General features: G+C 41.5%; 1 protein-coding gene across 4 annotated transcripts in view; it reads left to right on the plus strand.

Moving 5' to 3' along the window:
* LOC147240164 (voltage-dependent calcium channel gamma-7 subunit-like) overlaps positions 1 to 13,056 on the plus strand; it is a 44,425-nt gene that overhangs the window by 16,665 nt on the left and 14,704 nt on the right. For all 4 annotated transcript variants that reach the window (XM_086193174.1, XM_086193175.1, XM_086193177.1 and 1 more), the window contains one exon: positions 5,129 to 5,269. In XM_086193174.1, coding sequence (XP_086049300.1) covers positions 5,129 to 5,269 — 141 coding nt within the window. The remainder of the gene's footprint in view (positions 1 to 5,128; positions 5,270 to 13,056) is intronic.

A 13,056-nucleotide genomic window follows, 5' to 3' on the forward strand; every position in this document is an offset into this window, starting at 1 on the left:
TCAATATGAAGTACTAGAGGCCTACTCACCACTGTACGGCGAGTCTTGCGCTCCGCAAACTCGTCCACGATGCTGTACAGAGGACGGTTTTCATCACCCCTGTCACCTGCAGCGGGAGGAGACCTGCTGCTGCTTTCATTTAAAGTTTCCAGCACGGGTGAGGACAACCCAGTCTCATGTCAAAACGTAAAAAGGCTACGTTTGTCCACAGGTCAAAACCTATCAGTTCTACGATAAAGGCCTAAAAATTGTGAAATGGGTAACTTTTATAAAATCATAATCTGGTGGAATAATTCTAGAACCCCCTCCCAAACAGGAAGTAGCCTCAGGAAGGAGGTGGGGTGTATGCAGCCCAAGTAGATACACCAGAACCCAGATTTGATCCTCAATTCTACTCCAAAAGGCTCTCAGAGTGCAGCAGTCACAGACCCTGATGTTGCCCAGTTTCACAAGGGGATAGTTTTTTCTCTTTGAACCTAGGACGTTGAAATTTTAGTGTGTTGTTCTGTCCTCCATAAGGATCGCATCTGTGCTGGTTTGACCCCCCCTAAGTCCTTTCTGCTGTCCGTAAAGGGCGTGGCAAAGTCCAGTAAAGTCTATCAATGAAGCATCATAACTGGTCAAAGTTGCTCCAAATGAGATGAGATTTCTGGGAGGAGTTCACACCTCTGCCAGAAACCAACATTTAAAACTTTGAAGCCCCACCTCCTTCCTGAAGCTACTTCCTGTTTGGGAGGGGGTTCTAGAGTTATTCCACCAGATTATGATTTTATAAAAGTTAGAGGCCTCACAGTTCAAGTTTCAGGTCTGTATCCACTGTAGAGGCCAAATGAGAGCAAAAGAGCAACAGGGTCAAAGGTCAATAGGCCTCGTGTCTCAGTCAGGCCTCAAAGGGTTAAGTGAACCTTTTGGAGCTCCTTTGAAAAAAGGCCTGACAACAATCTTGTTCAGGACAAACATGAAGAAGGATCTTTGGAACATTTTCACATCTTTAAGACCACCTTGACTCCTTTTTATAGCAGGAGTCACTGAACAGCACAAAGCTGCTATTGCAGCCATCAGGCCTCATTTCTGATCAATGATTATTGTTGAAACAAAGCTGAATATCAATTATTAATTATTATTGTAATTCTTATTGTTTGAACACCTGATCAGAGAAACACAATAAAAACATTTGAAAAGGAAGGATCAAGGTGTTGTTGTACTGCAACCCTACAGTACAGCATCAGAGACACTCAGTTATTGATTGCCTGAATGATTGATTTACCCCAGAAGAGGAACAGCTTTGTTGGAGCAGTAAAAATACACACATCAGAACGACAAATGTCATATTTGAAAAGAAATGACATGACATTACCAGCACAACATATGAAGAACAGTTAGGATAAATTTAACTGGCCAGATAGTTAGGATTTCTTTAATGATACCCTTGATGAACCCAGACATCAGTGTGGTTTGTTCCACTCAATAATAAATCTGTAAATATAGCGTGAAATGATGGAACTGAAAGGCCACCTCTGAGTGCAGGAGTTCGCCTGTGACGGATGTGACGTCAGCAGACCACCATTAGTTTGAATCATTGTTTCTATTCTTAATGCTGATTGGTAGATCTGTAATGGTAACAAATGGACTTTGTAGGTAGAATAAACATCCAGAAATTAAACAAATTTGTAGATTGTCTTATTAATCAAAAGTGTTAAAAAAAATTTTTTTTTTTCCTCGGAGTGAGCGATAACTTCCGGATTTTCTCACAGAAGAACGGGGGGGCCGACTTCCCCGGAAGCGGATATATGGATTTTTTTTTATTGAACAGCTGTAGTCAACAATCACACAAACAACAACAAACAAGCGTAGCTATTTTATAGTTTGGTGGTAATTCCTGGGCCAATATGTTTTATATTATTTTATTTGTCAACAATCCCACAAATATATTATCAACTCAGATAACGACGCAATGTAACGACAAAATACAACAACATAAACGCCATTTAGGTTTCCGTGGTTTGAACCATAACAACTGCAGAAAACTTGGAATGACGCCGGTAGCGTCCATAGCAACCAACATAGCAACAGCAGAAATCGAGAGGTGAAAGATTCCTCGTAATAACGAACAAACCAAAGATTATACACAAGAACTGAGCGAATATTATGAAAATAAAATGTACTTTTCTCGCTAGAAATGTCATCAGAATGCTTTATTAAATTAAAACTCTCTTGGAATAAGGCCCTTTCCTTGGCAAAATGACAGGAGCGGCCACCATGTTTTTTGTTTGGAGAGGCCCACATTAAAGAGTCACATGACCTACCAGCGCTCCAATAGAAAAGAATAGGGAAAAAAACGTACCCATTTCACAATTTTTAGGCCTTTATGGTAGAACTGATAGGTTTGGACCTGTGGACAAACGGAGCCTTTTTACGTTTTGACATGAGCCTGGGGTGGGTGGGGGGCTGCTGGTCCAGGTCTGGCTCTACCCAACCTAGTTCCCCGCCTGTGCTGGCAGTGTTGGCGGGCCTGAATTGCTGCCAACAAAAAAAGTCGGGTTCATCTCCAGGATGACGAACAAAATACGTGTCCAGTTTAAGTAACTTGGCTTTTCCTTACTGTTTTTTCCTTTTCTTTTGATTTTGCTGCTCCACTTTTATGCCTATAAGTGCCCCTCATGTTGACTTAGTCCGTAAAAATGCTCCTAGTTTGCAATCTGTTGACAAGTGACTGATGATGACGTTGGTTGGTGGACAGTTGGTGACGAGTTTTCCCCAAAATGCACTTGGAGACAATATTGGCCATTCACTTGTAAATTTGTGCGTCATAAAGTTACAGGTGAGAGTGAAAATAAAGCCAGTAATGTAGTACATTTTATTCGATATTTTGCACCTACTAAATCACTAAAGTCAGTCAGTCTTGTAAAGTTTTTTGCAACCATGACTCAGTCCTGATCGGGGCAATCTATATAACTCCTATGTGATGCAAAATATCTTGCAATATGAACAGTGACTAGATCTGTCTCAGGAAAAGAAAAATAATGATCAGACTGTTGCAGTTGTTCCTGGGAGAATTGACAGTCGCTATAGAACCAATTATTGGTGTGTAGGATTCATGGAATTCCAGGGGTGGAATTTTCATAATTCTGATATTATATTTGGCCTGAATTTAGGAGTAGTAACATTTTTGTTTACAAATCAAACACTGTATATAAGGGTTTTTAGGGTGTCAAGCCTTTCTAAAACAACTGGAAGATGTCAGGAGAGCACATTCCTCCACTAAGCTGGATACAGCCAAACCCAATGTGAAAAAACAATACCCCTTTCCTCTCTGATAAATGGACTGCCCTCAAATTTAATGGGTTCTTCTTTGGTCCACACTGCAACACATAAGGAAAAAAAAGAGCTGTACTGAGTTTTGAAAGAGGCTGATGTTAGGTGTGTTGAAGTTTATAGTCCAATAGGAAGTGATCATGTCAGGGATGAGGTGTGTTTGTAGTTCAACAGGAAGTGGTCATCTCCTGGTTCCTTCTCCAACAGCAAGTGGTCATCTCTGGCTCCTCCCCCAGCAGCCAATAGGATTGCTCCATGTGATTGTGGTGATTGAACCAGTAAATCAGCTCTGGTGAACAAAAGTTGATGATCTTCCAGGTTGAGTTCATCAAGATCATCTTCACTAATGAACCCTCTGATGATGCTGGAAGCCTGGATGCTACGTTAGCAGTAGCAGTGCTAAGCTAACGGTAGCCTAGGAAGGAGCTACACCAGGGTCACATGACTTCAAGGTCACCACTACTAAGCTTCAGGATTCTTGTGTTTCCCCTGATGACCTTTAATGACCTCCATGACCTCTGTAGGCTCCTCTAGACTCTTGTTAGCAACCCAGGTTTTTAAGACTCCACCACTCCACCATCCACCAGTCTGGTGTTTAATAGTGGATCTGATGTAGAACTGAACCTCCAACACCCACTGGTCTGGTGTTTACTGGTGGATCTGATGTAGAACTGAACCTCCATCATCCACCAGTCTGGTGTTTACTGGTGGATCTGACATAGAACTGAACCTCCACCATCCACCAGTCTGGTGTTTACTGGTGGATCTGACGTAGAACTGAACCTCCACCATCCACCGGTCTGGTGTTTACTGGTGGATCTGATGTGGAACTGAACCTCCGACATCCACCAGTCTGGTGTTTATTGCTGGATCTGATGTAGAACTGAACTTCCGACATCCACCAGTCTGGTGTTTATTGCTGGATGTAGATTGATGATTGATTCAGTGATTCTGAATTAAGTGAAATGGATACTCAACCAGGGCTGCACGGTGGTGCAGTGGTTAGCACTGTGGCCTCACAGCAACAAGGTTCCGGGTTTGAGTCCCGGCTCGGGCACGGGATCTTTCTGTGTGGAGTCTCCATGTTCTCCCCGTGTCTGTGTGGGTTCTCTCTGGTACTCCAGCTTCCTCCACAGTCCAAAGACATCAATTGGGGACTAGGCTGATTGATTCTCTAAATTGACCGTAGGTGTGAATGTGAGTGTGAATGGTTGTTCGTCTCTCTATGTCGGCCCTGCGATGCACTGGCGACCTGTCCAGGGTGAACCCCGCCTCTGGCCCGTAGATGCTGGGATAGGCTCCAGCCCCCCCGCGACCGCGATGTGTAGGAATAAGCAGAGGATGACGATGGATGGATGGATAGTCAACCATGAACTTTTCTTCCAGATTCCGATAGTCATTCCTGCAAATTGACACACAAGTGTGCAGGCAATTTTGTATTGTCTTAATTAATAATGTGGATTATCAAAACATACATAGCTGACTACAACTACCCCACAATGAGGTGAAAAATGTAGTGTACTGATGGTCTCTAACAAGGCACATCATTAGAAAAAGGGCAGATTGACAGAATGAGGTTGAGCTGCAGCAAACCATTTGGGGTTTGAAAAGGTCATTTTCATTTATTTGCAAAACTTTGCATTGAGTCTTCATACTTAGTGAGTAAGGAGGAGTGAAAAATTAGGCAATTCCTGACACACGTTACCTGACAGCACCCAAAACTTCAAGTCTTCAGTTAAAATGTTTGTCCATATCTCTAAATGATCTTGTGCTTGTTTCTGATAATTCTTTTCTCATCTTCTTTGACTTACAGAAATGGTTCGAACAGCCACGCCCTTCCCTATGGTTTCCCTGCTATTTGTCTTCACAGCGTTTGTCATCAGCAACATAGGACACATCCGGCCACAGCGCACCATCCTGGCTTTTGTTTCTGGAATATTCTTCATACTGTCAGGTAAAGCGTACATGCAAAAAAATCAAATATGAATATCAAATAAAGTGCTTTACATGACGAGTTTGAAGCCATTAAAAAAACCAAAAACCTCTTACATTGCATAATTTGATTTTAACTATGCTGACATTATTGGTAAGCAATTAAAAAATATTTTTTTAAACATTCAAAATTCACAATTTTCTTGGTTTCTTGGTTGTTGTTTTTTTCATATTTTCCTATTAATGTGCTGTGTCTTGTAGTGCATCCCGTGAGACAAACAACTCTCGACAACAATGTGGACAAAGAGTAGGGTAATACAAGAAAAAGCTCAAAGTAGAGTGAGCTCCATCTCGGGATTAATGCAAGTGCTCTGATGAATATTTTTCTGGCTTTCAACTTGACACCGTCCAGGATCTAACAAAGGGTTATGTTTGAGTGATTAAATCCAATGCTCATCAGCTGATTGCAGGTCACTCTTATGCAAACTGCCTTTAATTTGAAGGTGAGGGTTCAGAGATTTTAACATTTTTAGATCTGACGTTTTTACCAACGACGATTTGTTTTTCTGAATGTGCATTTCATAGGAAGTGGTCAGCGATTTAAAATGACTGAGGTTGCAATTACTTGCTGCTGTATTTTCACCTACCTTCTCATCTGGTTTGTGTTGTGAAAATATTTTGTTTTACATCTTCTCACTGTACAGTCACAACAGAGAGTGAGGCAAGAATGAGGCCTAAACTGAGAAAAAGTTCTCCTAGTAAAATATGTGGTTCTATTAGGTCATCCGGGGGAAACTCAAGAAGCCTGCAGCTTAGTGGCAGTGACCTTGAAGTCATGTGACCCTGGTGTAGTTCTTTCATAAGCTAATGTTAGCTTAGCACTGCTAATCATTGCATTCTGGCTTCCAGCATCATCAGAGGGTTCATTAGTGAAGATGATCTTGATGAACTGACCCTGGAAGATCATCAACTTTTGTTCACCAGAGCTGATTTACTGGTTCAATCACCACAATCACATGGAGCGATCCTATTGGCTGCTGGGGGAGGAACCAGGAGATGACCACTACCTACTGGACTACAAATACACATTATCCCTGACATCAATCAGTCACTCTATCACACCTAATTTATATAGCACTTTTCATACAAATAAATGCAGTACAAAGTGTTTCAAGTGAAGTCAGTTTTATTTGTACAGCACCAAATCACAACAAAAGTTCTCACAACATCTGACTAGAACCTCCCTCCTTCTATGAACCAGCACATCTGAGACAGCAGAGAGGAAAACCTTCATTTACCAGCAGGAAGGTGGAGCAGATCCAGGATCAGTGGGGACGGACGTCTGCTTTGACCTGCTGGAGGGAGAGAGAGATGGAGGACAGGGACAGAGAGAGAAAAAGAAAGGAGGAAGAGAGAATGACAGACAGGGATTTGAACAACATGGAAAGAGTAAGACAAGCAGGGAATAAGACAGAGGGATGGAGAACGGGAGAGTTAAGACACACAACAGCAATATTACTGCCAATAGTACAAGCAACAGGAGCATCGATTTTAGCATGATATGAGCATTGAAGTAATAGTACTGATACTAGAACTAGCAGCTTGCTAATGTTGCCGCTAGTACTACTCGTACTACTACACCAGTACTACTAGTGGTAGTACTACTAGTACGAGTACTTCTAATGGTAGGAGGTGTCAGCCTGAAGCTCTGCAGGTCTGCAGCCTTCCTCCAGCAGCAGCAGCAGCAGCAGCAGTTAAGGATCTGGGAGGTGCACTAGTACTACCAGTATAAGCGCAGTACATGGCAAGAAAGCATCAAGACTCAGAGGAAGAGTTAACGATTGTAACATTCAGCCATGAGACATGAATGAAGACAGAAGGAGAGAGAAGCTTAGTATATCATGGGAGATCCCTGCCAGTCTAGGCCTATAGCAGCATAGCTAGTGGGTGGGGCTAGCTTAAGCAACCCTAACTTTTAGCTTTAGCAAAAGGAAAGTTTTAAGTGTACTCTTAAACGTAGAGTGGAGATCTGAGTTCTGGACTAGGACTAGGAAACAGTTCCACAGAGGCAACACAGTCTCATGCCCTATTCGTCAAAAAATGACATTTGGTCAAGTCTCCCTTGTGTCCACAACCAATGACATTGGTAACCCATGTGTCGCCAGCCAATGTTTGAGGGTTTTCCGGGTTTTTCGTGATGTCACAAGGTTGTCTCCACTAAATTTTCTTCCATTTCTACCAGCAACGGCGGACTCTGTCTTAAAACTTCCTCTTCCGTCTGGTCCTACTTGCTTATTAATCGACTATTCTTAGTGTTTGGGTTAGGGTTAGGGGCCGGTTATCGCCACGACACTGTCTTCTTTGCATGGAAAATCCCCTTTAATCAACATCTGACGATGACAGATTTGCCGTTTACATTGTCAAACGATGCAGAGGGGTCACCCTCAACATTGCCTGTGGACGTAGGGGGACTTGACCAAACATTGTTCTTTGACAAATAGGGGTTGAGACTGCATTGACAGAGGAGGATCATGATAACTGGAGGCTCTGCTTATAGGGACCAGCAGTAGCCCAGCAGTAGTGAAGTATTTTTAATTGCTGTGATCTAGTGTAGGCTGAATGAGAGAAAGATATGATAGCAGTGCAGGGAATAAGGCCTGCTAACAGTTTTAACTTGGGCTGCTAGACATTTGCACAGACACCGAGAATGCTTTAGTAAGAATCCATCCATCCATTCATCCATCTATCGTCAACCGCTTATCCTGTGTAGTATCATAAAAGTACTGATAATAGTACACTGCGTGGGAAAGTGAAATGATTCTTCTCCAGTGCTGAGATTTGATTATCATCATCTCGGTTTACCAGCATCAGAATGGATCACAGAATTTCCATTGGGGATAAATAAAGTATTCTGATTCTGATTCTGATTATTCTGATTATTTTTACAAGTTTTGGGGGGTTTTCTTCCTGGGCTGAGCAGTGGAGGTGTGACAGGGTGTGATCAAAGACCTTCCCAGTTCTGCAGGAAAACTGATATTTAAAATTTTTTTCTTATAACAAGTAAATACATTTTGTAGACCTACTGTCTGAAATAGTTTTTTGTTTTTCCAAAAAATATTTTTCTCCAGCATGTGCAGTTAGCGACAGGAGGCAAGCCATGCTGAGTCCAAAAGCTTGACAGACTTCGCTAAAGTAACTAAGGGGGTGGGTCTTAGCAAAAGTTTTATTGGGCCTTATACCGGGCCATCCCATTGCATCATGGGTCCTGACTCCACGCTGGACTACCTATTTGATGGCGTGACCATCACTGAGGACACCAAGTCTTTGTCAAAGACAACAGAGACGGAGTGAAAACATGGATCTCAAAGACAAAGCTGCAATTTGATATCTGAAGGCAATGACAGAGAGAAGGAAAAGAGGGACCACTATTATGCTATCCTACAAGCAAAAGCTTTGCTGCCAACAACAGTTTATTATTTTCTATGGTAAGTTACAAAAAAGCTCCTTTATTATCTTCATTAATAGTCAGTATGGACTTTGCCAATTCTGTGCACGCTCTCAGTCAGCAGTGACCCAAGGCAAGGCAAGGCAAATTTATTTGTATAGCACAATTCAGCAACAGGGCAATTCAAAGTACTTTACATAAAACAAGCATAAAAAGACATTCAACATAATTAGAGAAAGTAAAGACAGAGAAATACATTCAACACAATTAGAAGAGTTACATTGCAGCTTAAGTAAAGTTAGAGATAGAAGCTAAACAGGCAGCTATAAGTTGCAGTGCAGTGTGAGACACTGATCAGAGGCCTCAAGTTTGATTTAATAAGAGGCCACGGCAAACACATGGGTTTTCAGCTGTGATTTAAAAGAACTGAGAGTTTCAGCAGACCTACAGTTTTCTGGGAGTTTGTTCCAGATATGTGGAGCATAGAAACTAAATGCTGCTTCTCCGCGTTTGGTTCTGACTCTGGGGACAGAGAGCAGACCTGTTCCTGACGACCTGAGAGGTCTGGATGGTTCATAACGTACCAGCAGATCAGGAATGTATTTTGGTCCTAAACCATTCAGTGCTGTATAAACCAGCAGTAGTATCTTAAAATCAATTCTTTGGCAGACAGGAAGACAGAACTGGAGTGATGTGATCTACTTTCCTGGTCTTAGTGAGGACTTGAGCAGCGTTCTGAATCAGTTGGAGCCGTCTGACGGATTTTTTAGGGAGACCTGTGAAGACACCGTGACAGTCGTCCAGTCTACTGAAGATAAACTCATGGACAAGCTTTTCCAAATCTTGTTGGGACATCAGTCCTTTAACCCTTGATATGTTCTTCAGGTGATAGGAGGCTGACTTTGTAATTGTCTTTATGTGGCTATTAAGATTCAGGTCTGCGTTCATGACTACACTAAGATGTCTGGTTTGGTTTGTGCTTTTTAACATAACCGACTGAAGCTGAGCGCTGACTTTTAATCGCTCTTCTTCGACTCCAAAAACAATGACTTCAGTTTTATCTTTGTTCAGTTGAAGAAAATTCTGGCTCATCCAATCATTGATTTGTTCAATGCACTTTCTTAGTGTTTGTATTGGGTTATAGTCTCCTGGTGATATGGTTACGTAAATCTGTGTGTTGTCTGCATAATTATGGTGAGATATCTTGTTGTTGTCTATAATTTGAGTCAGAGGGAGCATGTAGATGTTGAATAGGAGTGGCCCCAGAATGGAGCCTTGGGGAACCCCACATGTCATTGTTGTCCACTCTGATGTGTAATTACTTAGAGACACAAAGTAGTCTCTGTCCTTTAAGTAGGATTCAAACCAGTTTAGTACTGTTCCAGAAATCCCATCCCGTTTTCCAGTTGATCTAGTAGAAGCCCAGGGAAATTTCCTACACCAAGCACATGCAGGAGCCACTTCTCCAAAAACGCTTACATACCAGATCCTAGGACCGAGGTCAACAGCCTCTGGGTCCACTTCTTGGCTCATGTTTTTTCTGTTTTCATTTTGCACATTTGATAATGGAGCAAAGGCTGCACAGTGGTGCAGTGGTTAGCACTGTCGCCTCACAGCAAGAAGGTTTCGGGTTCAAGTACTGGCTCAGGCACAGGATCTTTATGTGTGGAGTTTGCATGTTCTCCCTGTTCCTGCTGGGTTCTCTCTGGTACTCCAGCTTCCTCCCACCGTCCAAAGATATCAATTGGGGACGAGGCTGATTGATTCTCTAAATTGACCGTAGGTATGAATGTGAGTGTGAATGGTTGTTCGTCTCTGTGTGTTGGCCCTGCGATGCACTGGCGACCTGTCCAGGGTAAACCCCGCCTCTCACCCGTAGCCGCTGGGATAGGCTCCACCCCCCTGTGACCCTTGATAGGAATAAGAAGGAGAAAATGGATGGATGGATAATAGAGCAAGTGAAAAACATTCACTTTTCTGTTAAAGAAAGAAAAATGAAACAAACAATATTCACTTGCCAATTTATTAACTTAAAAAGGAAAAGAGAAGAATCTTGCAGCCACTTTTTGATCACTGGTTTAAAAGGGAAAAACAGTTAAAAAGAAGTGACTGATATTTTCCATCATTCCATGATAAAAATTTAAGAGAAGTAATGCTTTAATAATTGATCTAATCTTTCATATTTTGGGACTACTATAATCTGACCTTGTTAAAACAAAGAAAGACTGATGGCCAAATATTGGTGGGAATTTTATCTCCAAAATATTGTCATGTAATATTCTAGGCTTCTTCTTCATAGCATCTGTATGGGCTGTTGTCATACTGTTTTCTGAAACAAATATTCCTCCAGCAGTACATATTTCAATTGCAGCAGGGGTAACTGGAGAAAAAAGGAGTGACATCATTCTAAGTACCCCATTTCTTACTGTTTTCATCAAACATGAGTACACAATATGCCATGAAGTTACAAAATGGTGACCATTTGCTCTCTTAACTTCTTGCTGTACTTCGTCTGCTGCTATGTTTTTATTCCTCCCTCTTTTTTTTGCTTTTTCCACCCCCTGTGGATATGTGAATGCATGTTCTTTTATGTGACACCCACAAAAGATCCAAGAGGCTCTTGCTGACGTGAGTATCAGCCACAATGTCGCCATCCAGTGGTCTTTGGGAGGAAATACAGCTCACTCATTTTTCTGCCATTCACACATTTTCTCTGTATTTGTATTCCTCATTTAAAAAAGAGAGAAATCATCTCTCAGGGAGAATTTTGATCCATCAGTTACGTTTTCCCTTTAAATCTTTTGAAGCTCGAGGTGTATCCTTCCAAAGACAAATATCAGTCAGATTCAAGGAAATGGCAATAGCTGGCACTACAACTGAGCACTTTGATTAGTCTGCTTCTTCAGGGTTTTATTTATTATTTTTGTCACAAACTTAATGTGCTTTAAATCACATACTCATGATTATACATACTGCTCATTCAGTACAGGGTCAGAGGACCTGGAGACTATTCCATCTGACAGGGAACAAAAGATGTGTATGCCCTGCACAGATCTAACTTGCAAGTTTGTGGTCTGTGGAAGGAACACTGCATGAAAAGTGGGATTTTCATCCCACAAATTCAGCTGCAGCTGTGACAGCCTTTTATAAGGCTCCTTGTTTTACTAACTGCAAGTTTTGTGTTTGTCACATAACCTTAAGGAAGTTTAACCCAACTTTTTTATCTTTTCCTAATCAAGTGTTTCTGTGTCTTTCTAGACCTTAGTAATAATAGCTGATAATGAGCATAATTTAGATTCATTTAGCACCTTTCAGGTAATGTAAGGACACTTTACAAGGCAGCAAAAATACAAACAGGTCACAACAATGAGAACTGGAATAAAGGCAATGTGTGGGAGTAAGGTTGCCTCCTTGTTTAACCCTTCCTGGTTTGGTAAATTTGTTAAACATTTGTGAGGAGCAAAATTAACAAAAAAAAATCATAAATGCCATGATCTGTTGGCTTTAAACATGCATTATTTATGCAGGTCCATGAGTCAGAAGTTGCAGAAATAGATGCCATTTAGTGATGTACAATGCTGTGCTTTTTCTGTCTTACTACAAAACAGAACTGGTTAGTGGAACAGATCCAGACGGTACATTTAAACTTTGTTTAGTAAAAAAAACAAAAAAACAAAAAGCACACTTCCAGTCAAGGCCATGCCCATATCCAGTTTACCGTTCAAAAACAAACAATGATGTCTCATTCCACATCTGGTGCGTATCATGTTCAGAGAAGTTATCAGAATCAGCTTGAATGATGATGTTATGGCGGATTCAAACATTGACCAAGTTTCTTGGTCAACAAGGCAGAACATTGAAATATGGCTCCTCCTACACACATGTTGCTCTGGTGAAACTCCACCTCCATCTCCCCATTCTCCTGCTTCAGTGTCATATGGCTCAGTGTTACACTGGAGTTCAGTGTTCTGCTTTGGGCTCACCCCTATGAACCCTGGTTTAGCTTAACATGCTGCGTGGCTAACCCAGGAACAATCTTAAAGTGGAGCCATCAGTGCCAACTTAACTGCATTTCAATTGCCTAATTGAAAGGATTTTATTAGTTGGACTGGTGGCAGGTGACATCTGTGTGGCATGGATGCACATCCTGGGGGAATGAAGTGTAGTTCATCCATCTGTTAAACAGGTCAGCCAATGATTTGTTGTCTAAAGATTCACACATAATTGTTGAAAATGTAAACATCACTGAACGGAACAATTATTAATGAAACTGAAGACTTGCAAAAATATTAAATGTCTGATATTTTCGTAACGTGCATAAAGAGGAAAAAGACTCAACAGACCTATACAGGCTGTGACTGTAT

The sequence above is a fragment of the Aulostomus chinensis genome, chromosome 22 (genome assembly GCF_037954235.1).
Source record: "Aulostomus chinensis isolate RoL2024-O1b breed Wild chromosome 22, RoL_Achi_v1.0, whole genome shotgun sequence".
Lineage (NCBI taxonomy): Eukaryota > Metazoa > Chordata > Actinopteri > Syngnathiformes > Aulostomidae > Aulostomus > Aulostomus chinensis.